The sequence below is a fragment of the Drosophila pseudoobscura genome, chromosome 4 (genome assembly GCF_009870125.1).
Source record: "Drosophila pseudoobscura strain MV-25-SWS-2005 chromosome 4, UCI_Dpse_MV25, whole genome shotgun sequence".
Classification (NCBI taxonomy): domain Eukaryota; kingdom Metazoa; phylum Arthropoda; class Insecta; order Diptera; family Drosophilidae; genus Drosophila; species Drosophila pseudoobscura.
Window position 1 is genome coordinate 18,513,564 of NC_046681.1, and position 22,472 is coordinate 18,536,035.

The window sequence follows — 22,472 nt, forward strand, 5'->3', positions numbered from 1 at the left end:
AATCTGTGCAAGAAATCAGCTGTTCAAAATATACCAAATTTGGTATTGTTAGCACTTTTCAGTGCTGTAAAAGCGGTAAATATTTTTGAAAACCAATTTGAAAAAAGCAACAAACAAAATCCATTTAAATAATTGTAAAAAACTGAAAATAAAATGAAGTTCACCATACTATGTGATTTCAGCAAAGTTGGATCCAAACTACAGCTGGTCGAAAATTATATTTGTTCTTTAATTTCTTTTTAAACGTTTAAGTACACTATGTAACACTTAAGTAACTGTTTCCATATAGAACACAAATATTGTCATTTTAGCACGTATCTGCTATAGTTTTGTAGAGGTATTCGACTGCGGATGTTAGACGATGCTTTTCTGGGCCTGAAATGATGTAAGCATTAACACTTTCTCATAAATGAATATTGAGTAATACTTACATCCTGTGCCACCTTAAGTAAATGCTCGAAACTGGATTTTCCCGTCTGCATAACCATGCCATGAAACACTTTACTCTCGGACTCGGTCAAGAGCTCGTAGGGGGATCCGAACTCCACCACTCTGCCAGCATCCAGAACCATAACCTTGTCCGAGTCCATAATTGTGTTCAGGCGATGGGCTATCGTCAGGACAGTGCAGTCCTTGAACTTGTTGCGAATGGTGGTCTGGATGAGGCCATCCGTCTGGGGATCCACATTGGCCGTAGCCTCGTCCATTACCAGAATGCGATTCTCGCGCAGAATGGCACGGGCCAGGCACACCAACTGACGCTGACCCACGCTGAAGTTTGTTCCCCCTTCGGAGATGCTACTCTGTAAGCCCGTGGGCAGCTCGGAGATTTCCTCTTTGAGATGCACCTGAAAAAAGTTGAAAACATGAGTGTCTCCTTCAATTATGATAAGAGTAATTCTAAAACATACCTCTTCCAGGGCCTGCCACAGCTTATCATCCGGGTACTGCTCAAAGGGATCCAAATTGTAGCGCATTGTTCCTGAGAATAGCACCGGTTCCTGTGGAATGATTGAGATCTTGCTGCGCAGATCGTGCAAACCCATCTCATTCGTGTTTCGCTTATCGATCAGAATGGATCCGTCGTTGTAGGACAGTCGGAACAGGGCATTGATCAGGGAGGACTTTCCCGCTCCCGTGCGTCCGACGATGCCCACCTTTTCGCGCGGTTTGATGACAAAATTCAGAGACTTGAGCACGGTGTCCGTTTCGGGATCGGGCGCATATCTCAGACTCAAATCCTTGGCCACCACTTGACCCTCTTCTGGCCAACTCTTAGGAGGCTGTTTGTCATTTGTCGATGAGAAATCGCCTTCTGCGTCCAAATTCTTATACTCGAGGACACGCTCCACCGATGTCATTGAATTTTCCAGCTCGGCCGACTGTCGCATGCCCCACTGAACCATTCCCGTCATGCCCAAGGCCTGGGTGATGGCCAGGCCAATCTGGCCGGGATTGCCGACTGGCGGATTGAAGAAACTATTGAGAATCACCGAAACCACATAGGCCACGCAGAAGAGATCCAAGTAGTAGCCAAAGGCACGACTGGTCGAGATGAACGTGTAGTAGCCGGAGCTGTGCAGATCCTGATAGTTGTCGTATTCCCGAATCAGTGTCCTTTGGGCGCCCAAGGCCCGGATCGTGGGCAGGCCGTTGAGCGTGGCACTAAAGTGCGAGTACATGGGCGAGCGTGCCACCGCCTCGAGGCGCTTCACATCTCGCGACGTCTTGAGGTAGAACTCCCGCCAATAGTAGAAAGCCAGCACCATGGCGATGGTGTTGACTAGGTACCAGGGATTGGTGAGGCACAGCACGCAGATGATGCCCGTCAGCGTTAGAAATATCTGAATGCAGTCCAGCATCACGGCGGGCAATATCTCATCCACCTGCCCAAGGTCCATGGCGAACCGGTTGAGGATCCTTCCGGAGGGATTTGTGTGAAAGAAATACAATGCCGTGCGCGACACACCCCGGAACATGGTGTTGTGGAGCTCTGTGGACGAGTGCATGGTCATGCTGAAGAACAGCAGCGTGCGTAGCATAGCAAAAATCACCAGCGAAATGTTGATGGCAGCAAAGTAGTAAATATCCAACGAAGAAGAAGACGTGGCATTGTTCTTTACCCTGTAAGAAGATTAATTGTACTTATTAAAGTTTGCTTTGATCATATATTCCATTGCTCACCAATAGGACAGAAAGTAGTCCCCGCCAGAGGCAAGGAGTTGTGTGCCAGCGCACAGGACCACCAGCAGGGCAAACGTTAGCAGCCCGCAGCCAGCTGCAAAATATTTCTTGTACATTGCCAGGCCGATCGTGCCGCCACTTCGCGACTCCTGCACCTGCACCGAACTCGGCTTCGGTTTCTCCTTTTCCTGTGGCACCAACGAATCCTGGGAGGAGGCACTGCCCGTGCTTTGAGTGCTGCTCTGGCGGGAGAGTGACTTATTGTTCTCCTCAACATCGCCAGCTCCGCTCTCCTCATTTTGGGTGCTCTCTGCCAAGAGTTGAGCAAAATCCTGGCCACTCTGTAGCATTTCCGCATAGCTACCGATGGCCGTGATTTTTCCTTTGTCCATGATCACAATCAGATCGGCCTGCTCCAGGAACTGCAGCTGATGGGTGACCAGAATTACTAGTTTTTGGCGCAGGAATCCCCGCATGCATTCATCGAACAGATGCCGACCCACATGGGTGTCCACAGCGCTGAGGGGATCGTCCAGCAGGTATACATCCGCCTTGCGATACACAGCCCTGGCCAGGCTGATCCTCGCCCTCTGGCCACCCGACAGCGATGCTCCACGCTCGCCCACAATCGTTCCATCGCCATGTAGCAGCTCCAGGTCTCGCTCCAGGGCGCACTTCTTCACAACCGTGCGGTAGCGTTGCTTATCCATGGGCAAACCGAACAGAATATTGTCCCGTACGGACGCGTTGAAAAGCCACGGCTCTTGGGAGGCATAAGAGAATCTGCCATGCACATGGACACCTCCCGCTTCGGGAGACAGTTCTCCTAGAATGGCTTGGATGAGGCTGGATTTGCCAGCACCCACTGGTCCTATGACGGCCACCAATTGCCGGCGTCTCAGTGTCATGTTGATGTTGTCCAGGACTGGCTCGTGGGTCTCTGGACTCCAGCGTGCTCTTAAATCCTTGATATCCACTAGAACATCGGGCTTATATCCATCTGCGATTTGATCGGATTTCTGCTCCTTCTCTGTCAGCAAATGTTGGCTTTCGGCGGGTTCTTCTTCCGCTTGATACGGCATATGATCCACATCGGGCTCGTCGCGCAGCATAAAGGCCTTGATGCGGCGCAGCGAGACCAATAGTTCGGAAAACTGTGACATTCCAGAGGGGAAGAACTTGGCCACTGTCCGCCGCAGAATGTTGTAGAAGGCCGTCACACAGAAGGCTCGCTCCGCTGTGAGTTCACCTCCCATAAGGACAAACCCCATGAGGCTGACAAAGATGGCAATGCGTCCCAGGGTGATCTCAAAGGACAGCAGAACGCCACGTAGCAAATTCACCTGACGAATAGAGCTCATCTCGCTGCGGCGCAACTGTTCGATAAGCCTGCCGAACGGCCGCTCCCAGGTGTACATCTTGATCACCTGTATCCCCGAAATGATCTCGTTCATCATTCGCACACGCTGGTCCGTCCGCAGCGCGGTCTGCATGCGCAGCATGGAGGTGATTTTGCTCAGATACGTTTGCAGGGGCAAGTAGAGCACAAGGATACCAATGCCCAAGAAGGAGGCCGGTCCGATTTGCTGATACAGAAAGTAGGCGGCAATCATCAGCTCCACCGGAGCCAGCCACAGGAAGTGCAAATGGATGAGCGCGCGATCGAAGCGATTCAGATCGTTGGACAACAGATTGACCACCTGACCGATGGTGGTATCGCCCATGGCAGTGCGGCTAAGGCGGAGAGCTTTACGGTAGATGGCACAGCTGACGGCCACCCTCATCTTCATGGCCAGATGCTGAAATGTTAATTACTCGAGCTAATGAAAGTTGCATTCGGATTCGTTTTATAGTATCTTACCATCATTCCCATCATATAGGGATGCGTGAGGAGCACGCACGACAGCACACACAGGATCAAAGCGACAGCATAGAGCTGTGCGGCTAAGCTGCTGCCTTCGCCATGCTTGCTAAACTCGGATATAAGTCCAGCCAGGATCAGAGGAACAGTGGCCCTAGAGGAACGAGGCAATTAAAATAATTATTTCCCATCAAATAAACTGTGAAGTCCACTCACCTTGTTCCCAGCTCTAGAGCGCCAATCATCACGGCAGAACGCAAGAGTTCCCAGCGAAAGACGCGGAAAACGACCCGCAGGACACTGGGCTCCCTGCGCGAGTCCTTGCGGCGACATGCCTCCACTTCATCCTCCCAGGCTCGAAAGAAGCGATCGCCCAGGCTTTCTGCTTTATGCTCTTCGAGTGGATTGTACAGATCCGTTGGCTGCAGGGTCTTTTTCCGCCCCTTAAACAGTATGGGGAGGGCATAGCTGAAACGGAGAGAATCTTATGTAAATCTATTTCGCAATCAAGAATAATTACAAAAATATGCTACGAACAATATCGTATCGATAAGAGTTGGTTGTCTTCTCAGGTGTCTGTTTTTCAGCTTCGCTTCTGTTGTAATTTAAACGTATTTTTTATCACATATTCCCATATGTGATAACATATACAGTGCGTGTACAGATAAACACACACACATATATATAATTTCATTCTTAACGGTAACTGAAAAACCTGTGCATACCAGAACATTAGCGAGGACAAAATACCTGCCGACTCGCGGGGATTAGTTGGCAATTTGTTGGCCTGCATGCTTTTTTTAACTATTTTAACACAAAAATATGTTTGGGAATCACTTCCGTCGAGATGCTATTTCATCACCACACAAAAAGGGAGAATTTCATCACAGGCTGTGCTGTAGCTGTCGCTGATACCGTTGCAGCGCTCACTACAGTTCCAGAATTAGGATGTTAGGATAAGGTTGTTGAAATATATATTTATTCAAGCGCGGCCACGTGATATCAAATTAAACACACACAAAACTTTCCATTCAACAAGTTGAAATCAAAAAACCGAGCACTTAAGCCAACCACGACGCCCCGCTTTTCCAATCATTCTGTTCGTTCATGTCGCTCCGCCGCACCAAAAGCTACCAAAACAAAAAAAATCAATATAAGCTGAAATCAGCTGCTCGCCATTTGGATTATGGCCGTATGACACTACCTACGCGAAAAAAGCGTTCAACGCGCGGGAGATATATATATGTAGATTTTTATTCGATCTACTCTTAAAATAGCCGGGATAATAATAAAGCGTAATTTAGATTTATGTATCAGTCCTTTTCTGTCCTTCAGATAAGAGTGATAGTTAAGTGTAGTGTCATACGATCATATCTATGTGCTTCTACATGTGTGTTTGTGTGGGGGCATTTTTAGTGCAAGAGTATGTATGTTTTTTCGGCATTTTTAGTATCTTATTTGCGTAGTGCTCTCTTTGGGGTGGACTTTTATGACGCGGCGCCAAAAGATTTAACCATTTCAAAAGTCCCATCCAACCAATCAATAACATCAATACACAATCAAATTAACGGCTGATGGAGTGGCTTTTGAATTTTATAAGTAAACAATTGAAATTGATAAAGCTACGGTAAGTGCTATCAAACGTATACACCACATTTTATTTATTTTTCAAGGTGCTTCTACTTTAAATCAAAACTAAATCACATTCGGGTATATAATGTATAAACTTTATTTCTTTATGAAGGCACTTATTCTTTGCACTTATATACATTTAAATAAATACAAATATTAAATATAGCAACAGATTCCAAAGCAACTCGAAGAATTGATCTATAACTTCGGGCTCAATAAAGTGGATAGATCCATATCCATCCATACATATATACATACATACATACATATATTAATTCACACAAAATACGAAACATTCATACAAAAAACTCACAGATTCAAAAACATTAAAACTACATTTAAGCTACATATATAATGCCGACGACGGATTGGGTTACTAGCACCTCGGCTCAATTCCATGACAATTCCTAGTTTTCTTTGTTATGTATTCGCCGAGTCTCAAGAGGGCAGACGCCGACTTTGCTTCTGGGCGTATTCAAAGGCCTGAACAAATAAATGTTGAATGTAAATTCAGTTATTTAAAGAGTAAATATAACATGGGCTTACCTTTTGTGCGACCTTCAGTAGGCCATCGTATGTGGCCTGACCTGTCTGCTTGACCATGCCGTGGAACACCTTGGTATCTGCGACTGTCAACAGCTCGTATGGCGCACCAAACTCCACCACTCTGCCGGCATCCATGACCAGCACCTTGTCCGAGTCCATGATAGTGTGAAGCCGATGGGCAATCGTCAGGACAGTGCAGTCCTTGAACTTGTTGCGAATGGTAGTCTGGATGAGACCATCCGTCTGGGGATCCACATTGGCCGTGGCCTCGTCCATCACCAGAATGCGATTCTCGCGCAGAATGGCACGGGCCAGGCACACCAACTGACGCTGACCCACGCTGAAGTTTGTGCCACCTTCGGTTATTTTGCTCTGCAGTCCACTGGGCAGATCGGCCACAACTTCCTTAAGTTTCACCTCCTCCAAGGAGCGCCACAGTTTCTCATCTTTGTACTCATCGAAAGGATCCAAATTGTAGCGCATTGTTCCTGAGAATAGCACCGGTTCCTGTGGAATGATTGATATCTTGCTGCGCAGATCGTGCAATCCCATCGCATTCGTGTCCCGCTTATCAATCAGTATGGATCCATCGTTGTAGGACAATCGAAACAGGGCATTGATCAGGGAGGACTTGCCCGCTCCCGTGCGTCCCACGATTCCAACCTTTTCACGCGGTTGGATAACGAAATTCAGCGACTTGAGCACGTACTCTGCCTTGGGATCTGGTACATAGCGCAAGCTCAGCTCGTCGAACATAATCTTTCCCTCAGCGGGCCATGACTTGGGTGGTTTCTTCTCCGGCGTGGATGCTTCCAGTTCTCCCTCTGGCTCAATGTCCTCGTATTCAACCACTCGCTCCACGGCAGTCATTGTGTTCTCCAGCTCGGCAGACTGACGCATGCCCCACTGGACCATTCCCGTCATGCCCATGGCCTGTAAAGAGTTGGTAAGATAAGTAAGACATGGCTTTGGGCGATAAGGTATTGTCCGGAGCGCACCTGTGTAATGGCCAGACCCACATCGCCGCCATTGGCCGGCGGATAGACAAAGAAACTGAGTGTGATTATCGCTATATAAATAACACAGAAACAGTCCAGCCAGTAGCCAAAGGCGCGCGATGTGCTTATAAACATGTAGAAGGCGGAGCTGTGCATATCCTGATAATTGTCGAACTCTGCCTCCAGCACACGCTGTGCTCCAAAGGCACGAATGGTGGAGAGGCCCGTCAGCGAGGCAGCCAAATGCGAGTACACGGGCGAGCGAGCTGCAGCAAAAAAGGTGTGAAAAACAATGAAAATCCCCGTAATAAATGGTTTAGCACTTACTGATGGCCTCCAAGCGCTTGACATCACGTGAGGTTTTCAGATAGAAAGTCCGCAATTGATAGAAAATAATTCCCAGCACAACCGTGGGTATGAGAAACAGCGGATTGACAATCGCTATGACAATGACAATGCCGGCCAGTGCGAGAAAGATCTGTATGACATCCATCATGACGGCGGGCAGTATCTCATCCACCTGGCCCATGTCCTTGGAGAAACGATTCAAAATGCGTCCGGACGGATTCGTGTTAAAGAAATACATGGCAGCACGGCTAATGCCGTGAAACATGGAATTGTGCAGTCTAATGGAGGCCTTCATGGCCAGATTGAAGAACAAAAATGAACGTGCCACCGTTACGACAATGGTGAGAATCGTAATCAGCGTGAATATGTAGGTGTCCAGCATTTCAGCGTCCACAGGCAAGCCCTGCTCATTCAGCCAGTGGGAGAGACGGTTCTCTAACATGGGAGAAGAGCTCACTGTATCATTCTTTGCATTGCTGGAAAGCACAGCATCGTTTCCTTTCTTGGTGACCCTATAAAAAAGATAGTTGGACATTACTCATGCGGTTCTCTACAGACCATACTTGAGCCCTTACCAATATGATAGAAAGTAATCCCCCATCGATGCCAAGATCTGCGAGAACACACAGAAAGCCATCATCACGAAGAAGGCAAAGAAACCGCCGCCAGCTTTGAAGTACTTATTGTACAGGCCCAAGCCTATGCGACCCTCCGTCTGCCGCTCCTGCTGGACCATTTGATCTGCGCCGGCATCTAGCACGGAATCGGTTACAGATACGAGAGATATCTCGCTGTTGCGTCGATGATCGACCTGACTGCCAGATCGAGAGCGCGAGCGTTCCTCCGTCTGTTCCTCGCGTGCCTCTTCGTTCAGCATTGAGGCAAAGTCCACACCGGAATCGCGCAACGACTCGTACGTTCCCACGGCGCTCACCTGGCCCTTGTCCATGATGACGATCTGGTCGGCTTGCTGCAGGAACTGCAGCTGATGGGTGGCCAAAATGACGATGCGCTCTCTCAGATAGCCGCGCATACACTGCTCGAAGAGATGGCGGGCCACATGGGTGTCGACGGCGCTGAGGGGATCATCGAGCAGGTATATGGAGGTCTCTCGATAAACGGCTCGCGCCAGACTGATTCTCGCCTTCTGGCCGCCGGACAGCGAGGCACCGCGTTCACCTACAATTGTCTTGTCTTTGAACGGCAGCAGCTCAAAGTCACGTTCCAGGGCGCACTTCTTTACCACCTTCGTGTAGCGACGCCGGTCCATGGGCTGGCCAAAGAGTATATTCTGTCGCACGGTGCCGGAGAAGAGCCACGGCTCCTGGGAGGCATACGACATTGAGCCATTCACCTTGATCTCCCCCGACTCGGAACGCAGTTCACCGAGTATCGCCTGTATGAGACTGGATTTGCCAGAGCCAGTGCGTCCCACAATGCCCAGCATGGTGCCTGGCTGGACGCGCAGGTTTACACCATTGAGCGTGTAGTCGGGCGAGTGGACATCCCACTTGGCCTTCAGCCCGTTGATAATAATACCCGCTTCGGATAGAACGGCATTCTCATTGATCTTGCCCAGCGGCACAGGTACGGGCATCGGCAGGGGTGAGGGTAATAGCTTATCCTCGACTTCGTCGTGGTCCTCCTCTGTTTCAGCGTGAACAGTCGCCTGATTGCTGCCCGGTGTGTCCAGCGGCCAATCCACACTCTTGTCCGATACGTCCGTTTCGTCGGACAGCATATATTTCTCCACGCGTTTGATGGAGACCAGAGTCTCGGCCATCTGGGAGATGCCTTGGGGAAAGAAAACAGTCATCGTTGTGCGCAGGATATTGTAGTAGGCGGTGATCAGGAAGGCAATCTCGGGCGTGAGGAATGTGCCCAGCAGCACGTATCCCACTAGACTGAGGAATATGGAAACGCGCGTTAAGAAGATGATGAACGAAAGCAGGATACCGCGTATGTAGGACACGTGTCTTATGGCATTGATCTCCTTTTTGCGGGCATACGCCACCATCGTCTCGAACGGCAGCTCCCAGGCATACATCTTGATCACCTGTATACCCGATATGATCTCATTCATCATCCGCACCCGCTCGTCCGTCCGCAGTGCGGTTCGCAGACGCAGCACAGAGGTCTTCTTGCCCAGATACGCCTGCAGCGGGATGAACAGCAGCATAAAGGCCACACCAAACACGGCGGCAATCCCAATCTGACAAAAAATTAGGTGAATAAGTGCTAGGTCAAAAGATTATCGCTCTGCCTCTCTGCTCACCTCCTGGTACATGAGAAATGTTATAAAAACCGTCTCCAGTGGTCCCACCCACAAGTAATGCACAAAAATGGTTGCCAAATCCAGGCGTCCCACATCGTTGGACATCAGATTAACCACATGGCCAGCTGTGGTGTCTCCCAGTGCGGTTTTACTCAGCCGCAAGGCCTTTCGATAGATCATGCTGCACATTCCCACACGCATTTTTAAACCTAAAAGGGATTCAAACCGGAATTAGCTATATTTTTAAGGAGTCAAACCATTGATTACTGACCTACGTGCATGGTGCCCAGCATATACGGATGCATGATGATTACATTGAAGGCACTGCACAGGATTACACCGCCCGCATAGTAGTACGCCGCCTCGATCGACTCCGACTCCGAGCCATGAGAATAGTATGATATAAGTTTTAGCAGGAAAAGCGGTTGCAGCGTGCGCAGACCCAGCTCCAGGATAAACAGCACCAGTCCAAGCAGCCCAAAGTACCAGCCAAAGACGCGTAGCAGTGCCCGGAGCAGATTGGGACGCCTTTTGGCGCCCTGCAGCTGCTCTCGTTCCCAGGAAGCGCACAATTTGTTGCCCAGGGTCTCTGCAAAGAGTAATGCAAATTAATCAAAGATACGGAATTGATTGGGGCTACGCTACGGATCGGCTCTATTTATTCGGATTACGAAAACAATCAATGCCTCAGGACAGAGACGGCTATCAATTTGAGAAAATAAAAAAAAAATGCACAGCTCACGGAACAATTAAAACCAACAAAAAATAAAGAGCACCCATCAATTTACGCGGTCAACGAACATATGTATGTATGTATGTATGTATGTATGTACTATGTACATCGATCCGTCAAATGATTGGTTCTCGTGATTACATACAGTACGAGGCGAAACTATAAGGCAGTTACCATGAGTAGACAAGATTTTATAATCTAGGAACTGACGAACAAAACAGTGAACAGTAGGAATATCTAATTTCCCCATTTGCTATCTTATGTGACGACAACTCATTGCTTTAAGCCGTAAAACTGATATGTTCTCGAATCGATATGGATCGTTGATAATGGAATTTGAAAATGATTTAAAATGTTAAACATCATCAACCATTCCATCATGTGGTGTGGCGTACTATTTCATCATATTATTTAACATACCAGACTTGTGCTCTCTTAGGGCTCTATACAGATCCGTAGTGTCCAACGTGTTCTTGCGCCCCTTGATAAATATGGGCATGGTATACCTACAAAAATGGATGGATTTTATAATATTTGATCCTTAACATTCTGGGGAATGTTTCTACTTACCAGAAGCATGCTGCTGATACAAAATTGGAACTCTCTCGCGGATTTTCCGGCAAATCTGCTGTCTTAATCGACTGCATTTTGTATTTCTAGCTAAAGGAACTCTAAAATAAATACAAATATATATATTTCAGGCTAAGGTCAAGGTTTCAAGATGGTAATGTAATGTGTGTATAAGATATCTTGTTATCATACGGTATAAGGTGTGTGCAACGATTCCCTGTTTGCAAAAAGCTCCGAATATGAATATTCAGGGTCAAAAGATGCATCGGTATAAGCCACACTTGCATTTTTAAAAGGAAAACCACGCAACCAGTCATTGTATAGATATAAAACCAATTCTGGTGAGTGGATGAATTCGTAATCGGCATCGCCCCTTTTCCCTTGAAAACAACCGCGAATTGACTTATCCAAACATGCCTTTTTTTGTTTTACTTATCAGGAAAGCGAATCGAATTCGTGTTGTCTTGACGACTGTTTATGATGTATGTATCTACTTATTTATGTATGTGGGGGTCGTCGCCGAGGGCCTCATCACGATGCGTCATTAGGATGATATTTAATTAATTTCCTTCCCGGGAACTTTCCCGCACAACTTTCTGGAAGGGAACAGTTATTGACATGAAAGCGGGCGCCATTGCGCCTTGTTGCTTCTCTCTCTCCTTTCCTTTCCTTTCCCCTGTCGTTTGTTTCATTCATTTGACCGAAAATAGGCATGCCTTTACCGTTTCTTCTTCAGTACAACTGTGTGGGTGCGTACAGCGTACCGTACCACGTTGTAACTGAACGAAAAAAATTAGCATATGTATGTACAAAGCATATAACGCCGAAAATCGCTTAATCGCAGAATAAACTAAAATTCATTTCAGATAAAGGCCAATTCGATGAGGTTTGCGCATTTGCTTGCCTGTAAATTATCTAATCACATGGATTTTTCACGTACACAAATTACCAAATCATCTTTAAACACAACACAATTATAATAATTGGCATGAATATGCGCTAGGCTAGCTAAACGGTGTACGTACATTTGTTTTAAATATTGTTTACATTTAACAATAACAAAAACTGGCGAATTACTCCCGTGGAACGTGGGAAACAAGAGATTTTGTAGAGCCGGAACGGCACGGCACACACACACGGCCTGTCCAAAGTTGGCCTGTCGTTGTGCGGCGTTGGCAACGCAAAAATATAAAAAACCAAATAAACAGAAGAACAGAACCGTCCGCGCTGAAAAAAGGGCCGCTAGTGACGAGCAGCTGGCGACTATCAGCGCTTTTAATGCATGCGCGCCGCCATGTACATAAGCTTTTCTGCGAGTGTGTTTGTGTGCGGGGGAATGTACAATACCGAATCGACTTATTCCGATTGCATACGAGAGGAATCAACAAGTGTAATCAATGTTCATTAAATGCATACATACATTAAAATGTGTGCAAATGTATATCGCATGTGCAATATATTCCACCAATCCTGCTTTCCTGTAAACTTTTAAAAGCTTCAACTCCCCCGCCTTTGGGCAGCTTTATCAAAAACTTCTCCATTTCTTCTAGTATTCTATAAAATAGTTGATTTCCAGTTTATTTATGTTGGGTTTATTGGTTGTACATTGGTAAAATGTATGCTCCCACAAAATTGAAAAAGAAATTACCAACTAACGCGCGAATCGAGGACACTTAGGCAACCAGGGCAGAGGCGGTGCTCGATTCGTATTTCCAGTTAGGTGGCAGAACGCTCTTTGTCTTGTAGTAGCGGGCCAAGCGGTGGATTCTGGACTCGACCAGAATCAGACGGAACTTGCCGTCCTTGTCCTTACGGTTGCGCTCCAAATGCTTGCGGATGGCAACGGCCTTCTTGATCATGTGGTACAGATCCTCGGGAATGTCGGGCTTCAGACCCACCGACTTCATGATACGCAGGATCTTGTTTCCATTGACGAATCGCACCTGGGCAACTCCATGGGAGTCACGCAAGATGATACCTGGAAGCAATACAAAAGTGGCGTTAACATAACCTCAAACAACAAACACACACACACAATCATATTACCGATTTTCGATGGGGTCAAACCCTTCTTGCCGAGCTTCTTGATCTGATCCTTGACATCCTCAGCATTCAGCTTCAGCCAAGATGGCACTGTGCGTCTGTAGGGCAGAGCTGATTGGGAAATACCCTTGCTGCGAAGAAAATAATTTTGTTAGTTCATGTTCAGTTCAGGCGGCTGCTGTCAGTGTGTGTGTGTGTGAATACGTCTGCACCATGTGCTTGCCTTCGTGAACAATTTTAGGCTAAGAGCAAGGCCCGCACTGTAAATTTAACATAATCAATGGATTCCCCCCGTGGGCAGGCACATTTTGCAAATCTATTTGTTCACACAGCTGCATTTTAAACTATAAATTTTACCCAGGAGCGTGCATACGACCCATCTTGATAGAGTTTTTTTTCCGAAAAGAAAGGGACAGTCAGTGTGACCGCGGATTTATCGATAAAATATACCGTCCGACCTTTAGAAATATACCAAAATATACAGTCTCATTAAAAAATATACCGAGAATATACCGTCGATTAAATTTTTTGATCGAAAACGGTCACCCTGTAAAGTGGAGACTTTAGGCACTTTGACAGCTTTGCAGAGTTGCTCTGGCTAGTATTTCCGATAACTTATCCGAGGAAAATAATAAAAATGCAGTCAAACAAATACAACGATTTGCTAGACCGGCTAGAAAATGAGGAATTGGAGGTAAGTTGCGAAAGATTACATGATTAAACTAGTAACTTTATCAATATATTCATTTCCACAGCAAGTCGAGCTGGGAGCAGAAGTCTATCAGCAATTAATGGCAATTTATCTCTACCAAAACAAACTGTATGTGAAATGAGTGTTTAACGCCGAATATAAACAACATTCAATCTCTTTTTAGAGCCAATGCCAAATTATTGTGGATGCGTATACCAGATAAACTGAAGGAGGACAAAGAATTGCTACATTTAAATCAGCTAAATCTTGCCTTGCAGAACAACAACTTTGCCGAATTCTTTCAAAAGATCAGATACGATTGGTCCGAGTGTGTCAAGCCTACAATGGAAGATCTCTTGGGTAAGGAGTGAAAGCAAGAGAGTTAAAAGCGTTAATTTAACAGCATATTTGTACAGTGAAACAGCGGGAGGAGCTCTTCACCCTCACGGGCAGCGCCTATGTTTCCATCTACCAGAACAATCTGCTACAAATGGCTCAAATGACTGAGGATGAGCTGAAAAATGCCGTCGCGGCCTTAGATTGGACTCGGGAACAGGATGGCGATGAGGTTATCTGGCTGCCCAAAGCCAAAGAAACTCCGCCCACTGGCAGGAACGATGATCAGTTGCTCAAATTAACTGAGTTTGTAACATTCTTAGAGAATTAAAGCTTGAATAAATGCACTGCTAAATATAGTTTTTGTTACGTTTTATTTGTGTGACCTTTTTCGCTAAAACCTTTTTTTAGACAAGTTCCAATAAAAGCAAGTATTTAAAATAAGCCAGTCAAGTAGAAAATTGATTCATCAATCATATAAAATTATGTGGGCAGTGCTGAAAGATCTATCTAGCTAGTAATATTCGACGGAACATCAAAAAACGGGGAATACGTATACAAGAATTTGAATTCATCAGTATATTTGCGGTATATTTTTACAATGAGACGGTATATTTCTGGGGGTCAGACCGTATATTTCTGACGGTCACACTTCTAGAAAAAATTTGCAGCAAACGTCGTCGCATTTTCTAATCGAAGAATATTTTGTAACATATGTGGAAAATTGAGAATACAAACTCAACAAGCTAGCGGAATTAACTTATTACCCAATACATTGCACTTTGTTAGCGGCAAGGCAGCTAAATCAAGTTGGTTACTTGCAGAATAGAAAAACCGATTTTCAGTGCGTGTGTGTGAGAAGAAAAAATGGCAGCAAGCGACAAATCAGTCGACGATTCTCTTTATCCCATTGCGGTATTAATTGACGAGTTAAAAAACGAGGATGTGCAGGTTAGTAACAGTGTGCAAAAACTATTGCATGTCTCGAAAATCCACAAACTTAAGTTAGCGTTCCAATAAAAAGCCACAGGGAGAGGCATGGCTGTGTCCTGCTCACCGTGTGTGTGTGTTTGTGCAAAAAAATGCGTCATTTGTATGCATAGAAATGTGTGTGGGTGTATGCCGTGCCTTGTGCCCTTGCATGTGTATGTGTGCGTGTCGCTCGCATTTTCACCGAGTATTTTTGTGTACTTTTTTAATGAGCAACTAAATGAAATTCCCCTATTTCACCCCCAACCCAACCCGTGATTTTCGCAGCTGCGCCTCAACTCCATAAAGAAGCTGTCGACTATTGCTTTGGCCTTGGGCGAAGAGCGCACACGTTCCGAGCTGATACCGTTCCTAACCGAGACCATATACGATGAGGATGAGGTTCTTTTGGCACTGGCCGACCAACTGGGAAACTTTACAAGTAAGCAAATGGCAAATTTACCCAACAATTTGTGTTCTATTAATACTTCTGCTGATAGGCCTTGTTGGCGGTCCCGAATTTGCCATGTATTTAATACCACCCCTCGAGAGTTTGGCGACTGTCGAGGAGACTGTGGTGCGAGACAAGGCTGTTGAATCTCTGCGCACGGTGGCGGCCGAGCACAGTGCCCAGGATCTGGAGATTCATGTGGTGCCAACGCTGCAGCGTCTCGTCTCTGGTGACTGGTTCACCTCCCGCACCTCCGCCTGCGGCCTCTTCTCGGTCTGCTATCCACGCGTCACACAGCCTGTCAAGGCGGAGCTGCGTGCCAATTTCCGTAAGCTCTGCCAGGATGAGACCCCAATGGTACGGCGTGCAGCGGCCAACAAGCTGGGCGAATTTGCCAAAGTCGTGGAGACGGAATATCTTAAGTCTGACTTGATACCAAACTTTGTCCAATTGGCACAGGACGATCAGGTGCGTCTGCAACACATTTATAGATAGTAGAAGAAATTGATCATTATCATCCCATCCCTCCTTCAGGACTCTGTTCGTCTGCTGGCTGTGGAGGCTTGCGTTAGTATTGCCCAGCTGCTGCCCCAGGATGATGTCGAGCACGTAAGTCGAATTAGTGGCAACAGTTGGCAATGGTTTCTGAATTAACTCCAATGCATTTGTATAGCTGGTTCTTCCCACACTGCGTCAGTGTTCCAACGATTCGTCGTGGCGCGTCCGCTATATGGTGGCCGAGAAGTTTGTTGATTTGCAAAAGGCTGTGGGACCGGAAATCACTCGCGTGGATTTGGTCTCGGCATTCCAGTACTTGCTTAAGGATGCCGAGGCCGAGGTGCGCGCTGCCGTGGCCACCAAAGTCAAGGACTTTTGCGCCAATCTGGACAAGGCCAATCAGGTTCAAATCATCTTGAGCTCCATCTTACCGTATGTCCGCGATTTGGTCTCCGATCCGAATCCACATGTCAAGTCGGCTCTGGCCTCGGTCATTATGGGTTTGAGTCCAATGCTGGGCGCCTATCAGACCGTCGAACAGCTGCTGCCCCTTTTCCTAATCCAGCTCAAGGACGAGTGCCCCGAAGTGCGTCTCAATATCATCTCGAACCTGGACTGCGTCAACGATGTCATCGGCATTCAGCAGCTATCGCAGTCCCTTCTGCCCGCCATTGTCGAGCTGGCCGAGGATTCCAAGTGGCGCGTTCGGTTGGCCATCATTGAGTACATGCCCGCCCTGGCCGGTCAATTGGGGCAGGAGTTCTTCGATCAGAAGCTGCGTGGCCTCTGCATGGGCTGGTTGAACGACCATGTCTATGCCATTCGCGAGGCGGCCACTCTTAACATGAAGAAGCTTGTGGAGCAGTTCGGTGCCCCCTGGGCCGAACAGGCCATCATCCCCATGATCCTGGTCATGTCACGCAACAAGAACTATTTGCACAGTGAGTGTGGGGGAAGCAGTGGGAATCTACAGATATCTTAAATATTTTTCCTTTAAGGAATGACCTGTTTGTTCTGCCTGAATGTTTTGGCTGAGGTTTGCGGCACGGATATCACCACCAAACTGTTGCTGCCCACAGTCCTGTTGCTTGCCGCCGATCCGGTGGCCAATGTACGCTTCAATGTGGCAAAGACATTGCAGAAGATTTCCCCCTTCCTGGAGGCCAGCGTCATCGATGCCCAAGTCAAGCCCACACTCGACAAACTAAATGTGGATTCCGATGTTGATGTTAAGCATTTTGCTGCGCAGGCTATAGCCGGAATAGCAGCAGGTAAGCCCCACCCCGAGAGTCCTGTAGTGAGAAAATGGGTGTACAGCATTGAGGATTGAACTGCTGCCTTATGAGAACCTCCCTCCTAATTATGCCTACTATCCATCAGATGAACCAAAACTATGCAAGTCAAGATCATATCAAGAGTTTTGGAGACTAAGTTTCGAGCGTTTTAAAAAAAAAACAATATAAAAATTGGTCTCTGGCGTTCAATTCCCGGCGAATATCCAAAACTCGTACATCTATCAAGAAAAACATTGTCCGTCTGAAGCTTTATCTAAAACTGCTATCCATTGTCATTAGAAATGGAATTGAATGTGTTTAGAACGGCGGTGCCGCCGTGCATGGGTGCTAAAATTGAAGCGGCCATGGACTCGAAGCTTATTGTGGAAGCCCCGGCGACATTGACGACGGGCCCTACCGATGTTGGCATTTTAGGAGGAGGAGATGATGGAGCATTGATCAACCAGGATCGCGAGTCGAGAATTGAATTGGAATGTTAGAGGATGAGTAGCCAAACAATCAAGAAATGTGTCTACCAATGCCAATGCCAGTGAAGCCGTTCTTAACATCCCTACCACCGTGTTTTTTCCCAATGATTACACGAGTAAAATTGTTTGCTAAATTAAAATTTAATTTCAAAAATTCATGAATTTAACACTAATGTTGAACCATATATGCGTTTTTCTTGTCTCTTTCCCGGTATTTCATCCACGTGGCTGTCGTGTTGTTTTGTGTACTTTTGTTTTGATTTTCGTTTGGTTACAGCGTAATCAATCTTCTTGCATCTTTTTTATTCTATTTTTAAACTGTATGTATTTAACGCCGGCAACAAACACACACATATTATATGTAGCAACCACACTTAAAAATGGAAACTTGTAGTGGATCCCCATCCCCCGCGAGGAGGTGTTTAACGCCTGCAGCAGATGCTGGCTGGCGATGGAGGAGAAGTTCGAATCGAATCGAATTGAGGTTGAGTTTTGCAGTTCATGGAGGAGGAGGAGGAATCGTCGGATAATCGCAGAGCGGAGAGGAGCCGTCAATGCCAGCATGGGAGGAAGAGCCACAAAAATCGCAACACAGAAAACAAAATTAATTACATACTTATATTATATGATAAACAACCTTACCACATAAGCATAAAGATCATTATTAAAACGCATTGTAGAGTTGAAACATTTGAGCGCATCTGAATGCAAAATAAAAAATAAAATAAACACACAAATTGTAGTAAAACAGTACGAAAATTTAAGACATTAATTAATTAGCGTTTAGAGTCCGCATGGACAGATCTTAAAAAGTTGTATACTAGATAGAAAACTCTGCAGATATGCTTTGTATCCGCTTTAAAAGCTTTTAATTGAAACCTTCCACACACTCGTAAGAAACCATTTAAAAACAATTAGCGCCCGTCCGATATCGATAGTTTTGAAAGTGATATCATAGTCGTACCTGTGCGATAGTTTTTGTCTGTTTTCAGGTTTTGTTTTGGCGAGAGATCAGTCGAACTTTTGCGACGGCGTGGTTCGACGCTTTTTCTGTTTCGGTCGCTCCCTCTGCTCTCGCAATCGTCGCGGTCCAAAAGTCGTCCATTCGAAGCGAAGAGACGAATAGCGTCTGTAAATATTTACTGGCAATTTACCACGCAGAGTGCCTTCGTAAGTGTCATTCGCATCGACAATCTAATCGTTGAGACTTGGAATATTGCCCGGAACGGAAAGTCAAATAGGCAGAAAACACACGCAAATTGGTTTTGCTAATCGGGTGGAACCAATCCACTGCCTACATATATAGTAAATACATAGACACCTCCGCCAGCTGGTCATTATAATCAATTTCCTACTACTGTCGCAATCTCCGCGTCCGCTTTTCGTGCACTCAACCGATCCCCCAACCATCTACCGACGGCGCAACAAGTGTCCGTAGTCCGCCGCCTCGTCGTACATTAATTACGCGAATATGTCAAAAATCTGCTATACTGCTGTACTTTTAATATTACACTTTTGTGGCCTGTGCCTAAAGTGGCGTGTTTCATGGAACGAGCTTGGCGCTCCGCTCTGCCCCTCCCCTCACCATACGTATCAGTACTATCAATGAGCTAATTTCCCCCCGATAAGCGTCAATCTAAATTGAAGTGGCTCTTTATTTATAAAGCCGCATTTACAACAAAACGAAAATAAAAGACCGGTACTCAAATTACAATGGCTCGAGCGCTGGAGGGCCGTGTCGCGCTTTGATTTCGTCACACAACTACACACACAAATTTGTATAAAACTATGTAGAAATGTGTGTTGTGGAATTGCTGTAATTTCCAAGAGTGTGCATATTTAAGCATTATTGTTTGTTCATACACATTGTGCCTGCCTCCTCGGGGTTAAGGTAATCCAAGCCATTAGGCCGACAGTGAACCCAACATTATGTGGAAATTAATGGGTAGCAAGCCCTGAATTACGATCGAGCATAGCGTGTCTTCTTTGGCGCTTGTGAGATCGATTTCAAACGGCGCATGTGCAACGTTGCACTTCGATCTCTTGCATTCGGTTTACTCGATTCAAATTGTAATGAATGCAAAAGCAGTATTGCGCTTCAAAGAGCTGCAATTTAAGCGTACGTTAGAAAGAGATAGATCAAAAAGGAAAGGCTTGATTTAATTAGATTTGAAGATTGGCTAAGACAATTCTTATGAAATAATATGGATGATTGAATCCGATGGAGTCGTGCTCTTATTCCACTCGGAAGGTGTGTGCAAGATTAGCTCTGATTTTTCTGCCATTATATCTTCTCATTTTTTGTGTTCCAGGTCGGTAAAATATATTATATTTTTTTAAAAGTATTTTTTTCGCTAAGATTTGAGATACCTTTGAACATCTTTTACAGTAAAATTATGGGATTTAGATCTGGTCATTCAATTGTGGGCAATATATTTTTTTATGAGTACTCTATAGCTAATACCCTCTGCCAGGGGTATATAAATAGGTAATGTCCACATGAATGATGCATGAACAGGCAAAGGTATCAGACAGGACAGGACAGGACTTTGCTTCCACTGGTGTGTGTTTCGTTTCGGCAAAGGAATGAATCACAATGGCAGTGTGTCGTATAACTGTATTAGCCGCCGTTTTATCTTATCCAAACGATTCAAATTTAATTAGAGTTATCAATTCGAATGCGGTTTAGTTTCGGCCACGCCACGGCAGAGCTTTAGCAACATTTCGAGTGGCCGCCACTTCAGTCTTGGTTAATCACTGCCTGTAAGCGGAGGATATCCGGATAACCCACTTGGACACGTACTTTCGTAATCAATCATTTTATGGACACACCACACCACAATGCACAAGGCCATTAAAAATAAATCCAGTAAGTGCTCTTCTGAGAGTCTTGGAAAATGGAAAATTCCTTTGCTTAACTTTCGATTAATTGGTTTTCAGGGCTGCTCTGTGGCCTCAAGAACGCGAAGGCAGATCTGACAACGGCAAAGTTTATACTCTATTACGGGTACGTAACGTATGCGATAAATATGTCAGGCATAGCTTTATCTGTCTGTATTCCACAGACCCACGGTGGCAGATAGCGATATCTATGATCTGAAAGACCATAAGAGTCTATTGGAGGACGAGAACTTGGACTTGAGCAGGAACACCGTACTCTATTTGCACGGCTATCTGGAAGATCCGGATGTGGAGAGCATACATGTCATAGCCGAAGCATATCTGGAACGCAAGGACACAAATTTGATTGTCCTCGATTGGGGGGAGCTGGCCGATGGCAATTATATATTCGATGCCATGGTGAATGCCAAGCAACTGGCACCCGAACTGGCCAAGGTCCTGCTAGAGATGTTTGACCACGGATTGGATATTGAAAAATTGCATATAGTCGGCCACTCGATGGGTGGCCAGCTAGCCGGAAATATCGGTCGGGAGATATATAAACGCACCAAAGGTGTTCGAAAGATAAAAAGGTAGTGTAACTTATATAACTATGAAAAATCTTTTACAAATTTCAACCGTTTTACTTTAGAATTTCCGCCCTGGATCCTGCCTTCCCATTGTACTATCCTTTGGGGGCACACTTAACTTCCAATGATGCCGAATTCGTGGATGTGATACACACAGATGCTTGGCTTTATGGCGCCCCTACGAGCACGGGTACGGCTGATTTCTGGCCCAATGGCGGCAATAGCCTACAGCCCGGCTGTCCCAAGCGGAACTACAAAATGCTCAGCGATAATGATCTGTCTAGCCATCGGCGTAGCTGGTGGTTCTGGGCCGAAAGCGTCTCCGATCGCTTTCCGATAAGATTCGATGCCGTGCCGTGTAGGAGCTGGTCGGATTTCAAGCAAAACAAAACAGTGGAAACTTGTCCCCCCGTGGTGATGGGTCATCACTGTCCCACATCGTAAGAATCTCGGAAGATAATGGAGCTGCTAGGGAGTACAAAAAACATTGATTTTTGTTATTTTTATCGCTTTGCAGGATTCAAGGCAACTTTTACTTACAAACGAATGGACAAACACCTTTTGCCAGGGGCAAGGAAGGTACAATTTATGTGGATCCCAAGGAGCTTCTGGAAAATACCCATGGCTACTCGTGCGAGCCGCGCCACTCAATCAAACCTGTTTGATTCTGTTTGTTTAAGGATTCTTTTACATTTATAAAATGTATCGGAATCTACTCTTCGCATCACAAGAATAAATACTTAAATTTTGTTGTTGACCATAAAACTGGGTTTTCTAAGAAAAGAGATCATTTCTGGAACTTGTTTTAAAATTCAAATTTATTGCAGCACTGCAATTTTAGTTCCGATAAGTGTGGTGGGATTTTCTCTCTTTTTTCGTGGTGAGATATTCTTTTTATTTTATATTTTATACGGTCACACTGCATGACAAGGAGGGTTTCCACACCACCGATTGTATTACATTATTAAGATCTCATATAAAAGAAAACACTATTTAATATTATGAAGACTAAGCAAAAAAGAAAATAACGATCTCAAATAAAGAAAAAAGGGTTTTGTTACGTTTTTTTTATTAATAAACAAATTTTTTTCATTGGTATATTTTG

The 22,472-nt window shown here is 45.7% G+C and overlaps 5 protein-coding genes and 1 long non-coding RNA gene across 13 annotated transcripts; 3 read left to right on the forward strand and 3 right to left on the reverse strand.

The window, feature by feature from the left end:
- Positions 1-202: 202 nt before the first annotated feature.
- On the reverse strand, positions 203-12,417 carry LOC6902791 (probable multidrug resistance-associated protein lethal(2)03659). 4 transcript variants are annotated; one of them, XM_015180286.2, is made up of 11 exons: positions 12,173-12,417; positions 11,148-11,248; positions 10,998-11,083; positions 10,116-10,433; positions 9,845-10,053; positions 8,145-9,781; positions 7,549-8,081; positions 7,222-7,487; positions 6,545-7,156; positions 432-752; positions 221-375 (listed from the first exon to the last, which is right to left on the reverse strand). In XM_015180286.2, exons 2-11 carry the CDS (start codon positions 11,222-11,224, stop codon positions 355-357), a joined length of 4,080 nt encoding a protein of 1,359 aa, XP_015035772.2. In that variant the 5' UTR covers positions 11,225-11,248; positions 12,173-12,417; the 3' UTR covers positions 221-354. The 4 variants fall into 4 exon arrangements, with proteins under 4 accessions (XP_033236909.1, XP_015035771.2, XP_015035772.2 ...); XM_002132492.3 differs by lacking the exons at positions 221-375; positions 432-752 and adding an exon at positions 5,759-6,160 and having other exon boundaries at positions 6,224-7,156; positions 12,173-12,416; XM_033381018.1 differs by lacking the exons at positions 6,545-7,156; positions 7,222-7,487; positions 7,549-8,081; ... (4 more) ...; positions 11,148-11,248; positions 12,173-12,417 and adding exons at positions 912-2,124; positions 2,185-3,983; positions 4,046-4,199; ... (1 more) ...; positions 4,583-4,640; positions 4,771-5,190 and having other exon boundaries at positions 203-375; positions 432-848.
- A 274-nt stretch (positions 12,418-12,691) lies between these two features.
- On the reverse strand, positions 12,692-13,659 carry RpS13 (ribosomal protein S13). The gene is made up of 3 exons (XM_001356355.4): positions 13,548-13,659; positions 13,194-13,321; positions 12,692-13,125 (listed from the first exon to the last, which is right to left on the reverse strand). The coding sequence occupies exons 1-3, from the start codon at positions 13,568-13,570 to the stop codon at positions 12,821-12,823; spliced, it is 456 nt and encodes a 151-aa protein (XP_001356391.1). The 5' UTR covers positions 13,571-13,659; the 3' UTR covers positions 12,692-12,820.
- Positions 13,660-13,725: 66 nt separating this feature from the next.
- On the forward strand, positions 13,726-14,576 carry CSN8 (COP9 signalosome subunit 8). Its single transcript, XM_002132493.3, has 4 exons — positions 13,726-13,884; positions 13,946-14,010; positions 14,066-14,241; positions 14,298-14,576. Exons 1-4 carry the CDS (start codon positions 13,828-13,830, stop codon positions 14,546-14,548), a joined length of 549 nt encoding a protein of 182 aa, XP_002132529.2. The 5' UTR covers positions 13,726-13,827; the 3' UTR covers positions 14,549-14,576.
- Positions 14,577-14,847: 271 nt separating this feature from the next.
- Pp2A-29B (Protein phosphatase PP2A regulatory subunit A) lies at positions 14,848-18,639 on the forward strand. Of its 5 annotated transcripts, none has more exons than XM_002132494.3 (8): positions 14,848-15,168; positions 15,475-15,628; positions 15,687-16,105; positions 16,172-16,246; positions 16,311-17,076; positions 17,134-17,406; positions 17,710-17,904; positions 18,263-18,639. In XM_002132494.3, exons 1-8 carry the CDS (start codon positions 15,085-15,087, stop codon positions 18,289-18,291), a joined length of 1,995 nt encoding a protein of 664 aa, XP_002132530.3. In that variant the 5' UTR covers positions 14,848-15,084; the 3' UTR covers positions 18,292-18,639. The 5 variants fall into 5 exon arrangements, with proteins under 5 accessions (XP_002132530.3, XP_015035774.1, XP_015035773.1 ...); XM_015180288.2 differs by lacking the exon at positions 17,710-17,904 and adding an exon at positions 18,175-18,217 and having other exon boundaries at positions 14,849-15,168; positions 18,292-18,634; XM_015180287.2 differs by lacking the exon at positions 17,710-17,904 and having other exon boundaries at positions 14,849-15,168; positions 18,175-18,634.
- LOC117184267 (uncharacterized) lies at positions 18,365-18,995 on the reverse strand. The gene is made up of 2 exons (XR_004469577.1): positions 18,862-18,995; positions 18,365-18,598 (listed from the first exon to the last, which is right to left on the reverse strand). It is a non-coding gene; the product is annotated as an uncharacterized lncRNA (long non-coding RNA).
- On the forward strand, positions 18,930-22,132 carry LOC4816788 (inactive pancreatic lipase-related protein 1). Its single transcript, XM_015180291.2, has 6 exons — positions 18,930-19,067; positions 20,587-20,766; positions 20,838-20,904; positions 20,963-21,370; positions 21,430-21,807; positions 21,885-22,132. The coding sequence occupies exons 2-6, from the start codon at positions 20,739-20,741 to the stop codon at positions 22,030-22,032; spliced, it is 1,029 nt and encodes a 342-aa protein (XP_015035777.1). The 5' UTR covers positions 18,930-19,067; positions 20,587-20,738; the 3' UTR covers positions 22,033-22,132.
- Positions 22,133-22,472: the final 340 nt, after the last annotated feature.

Coding starts and splice junctions, on each gene's coding strand:
- CSN8 (XM_002132493.3), top strand. CDS start 13,828: ATGCAGTCAAACAAATACAACGATTTGCTAGACCGGCTAGAAAATGAG. Junction 13,885..13,945: donor TAGAAAATGAGGAATTGGAG/GTAAGTTGCGAA, acceptor TCATTTCCACAG/CAAGTCGAGCTGGGAGCAGA. Junction 14,242..14,297: donor TACAATGGAAGATCTCTTGG/GTAAGGAGTGAA, acceptor ATATTTGTACAG/TGAAACAGCGGGAGGAGCTC.
- RpS13 (XM_001356355.4), bottom strand. CDS start 13,570: ATGGGTCGTATGCACGCTCCTGG. Junction 13,322..13,547: donor GGTCGTATGCACGCTCCTGG/GTAAAATTTATA, acceptor TTTTCTTCGCAG/CAAGGGTATTTCCCAATCAG. Junction 13,126..13,193: donor TTTGACCCCATCGAAAATCG/GTAATATGATTG, acceptor TATTGCTTCCAG/GTATCATCTTGCGTGACTCC.
- Pp2A-29B (XM_002132494.3), top strand. CDS start 15,085: ATGGCAGCAAGCGACAAATCAGTCGACGATTCTCTTTATCCCATTGCG. Junction 15,169..15,474: donor TAAAAAACGAGGATGTGCAG/GTTAGTAACAGT, acceptor TGATTTTCGCAG/CTGCGCCTCAACTCCATAAA. Junction 17,905..18,262: donor GTCGAGAATTGAATTGGAAT/GTTAGAGGATGA, acceptor TATTATATGTAG/CAACCACACTTAAAAATGGA.
- LOC4816788 (XM_015180291.2), top strand. CDS start 20,739: ATGCACAAGGCCATTAAAAATAAATCCA. Junction 21,371..21,429: donor GGTGTTCGAAAGATAAAAAG/GTAGTGTAACTT, acceptor GTTTTACTTTAG/AATTTCCGCCCTGGATCCTG. Junction 21,808..21,884: donor GGTCATCACTGTCCCACATC/GTAAGAATCTCG, acceptor ATCGCTTTGCAG/GATTCAAGGCAACTTTTACT.
- LOC6902791 (XM_002132492.3), bottom strand. CDS start 11,224: ATGCAGTCGATTAAGACAGCAGATTTGCCGGAAAATCCGCGAGAGAGT. Junction 9,782..9,844: donor CATTTCTCATGTACCAGGAG/GTGAGCAGAGAG, acceptor ATTTTTTGTCAG/ATTGGGATTGCCGCCGTGTT. Junction 7,157..7,221: donor TGGGTCTGGCCATTACACAG/GTGCGCTCCGGA, acceptor AACTCTTTACAG/GCCATGGGCATGACGGGAAT.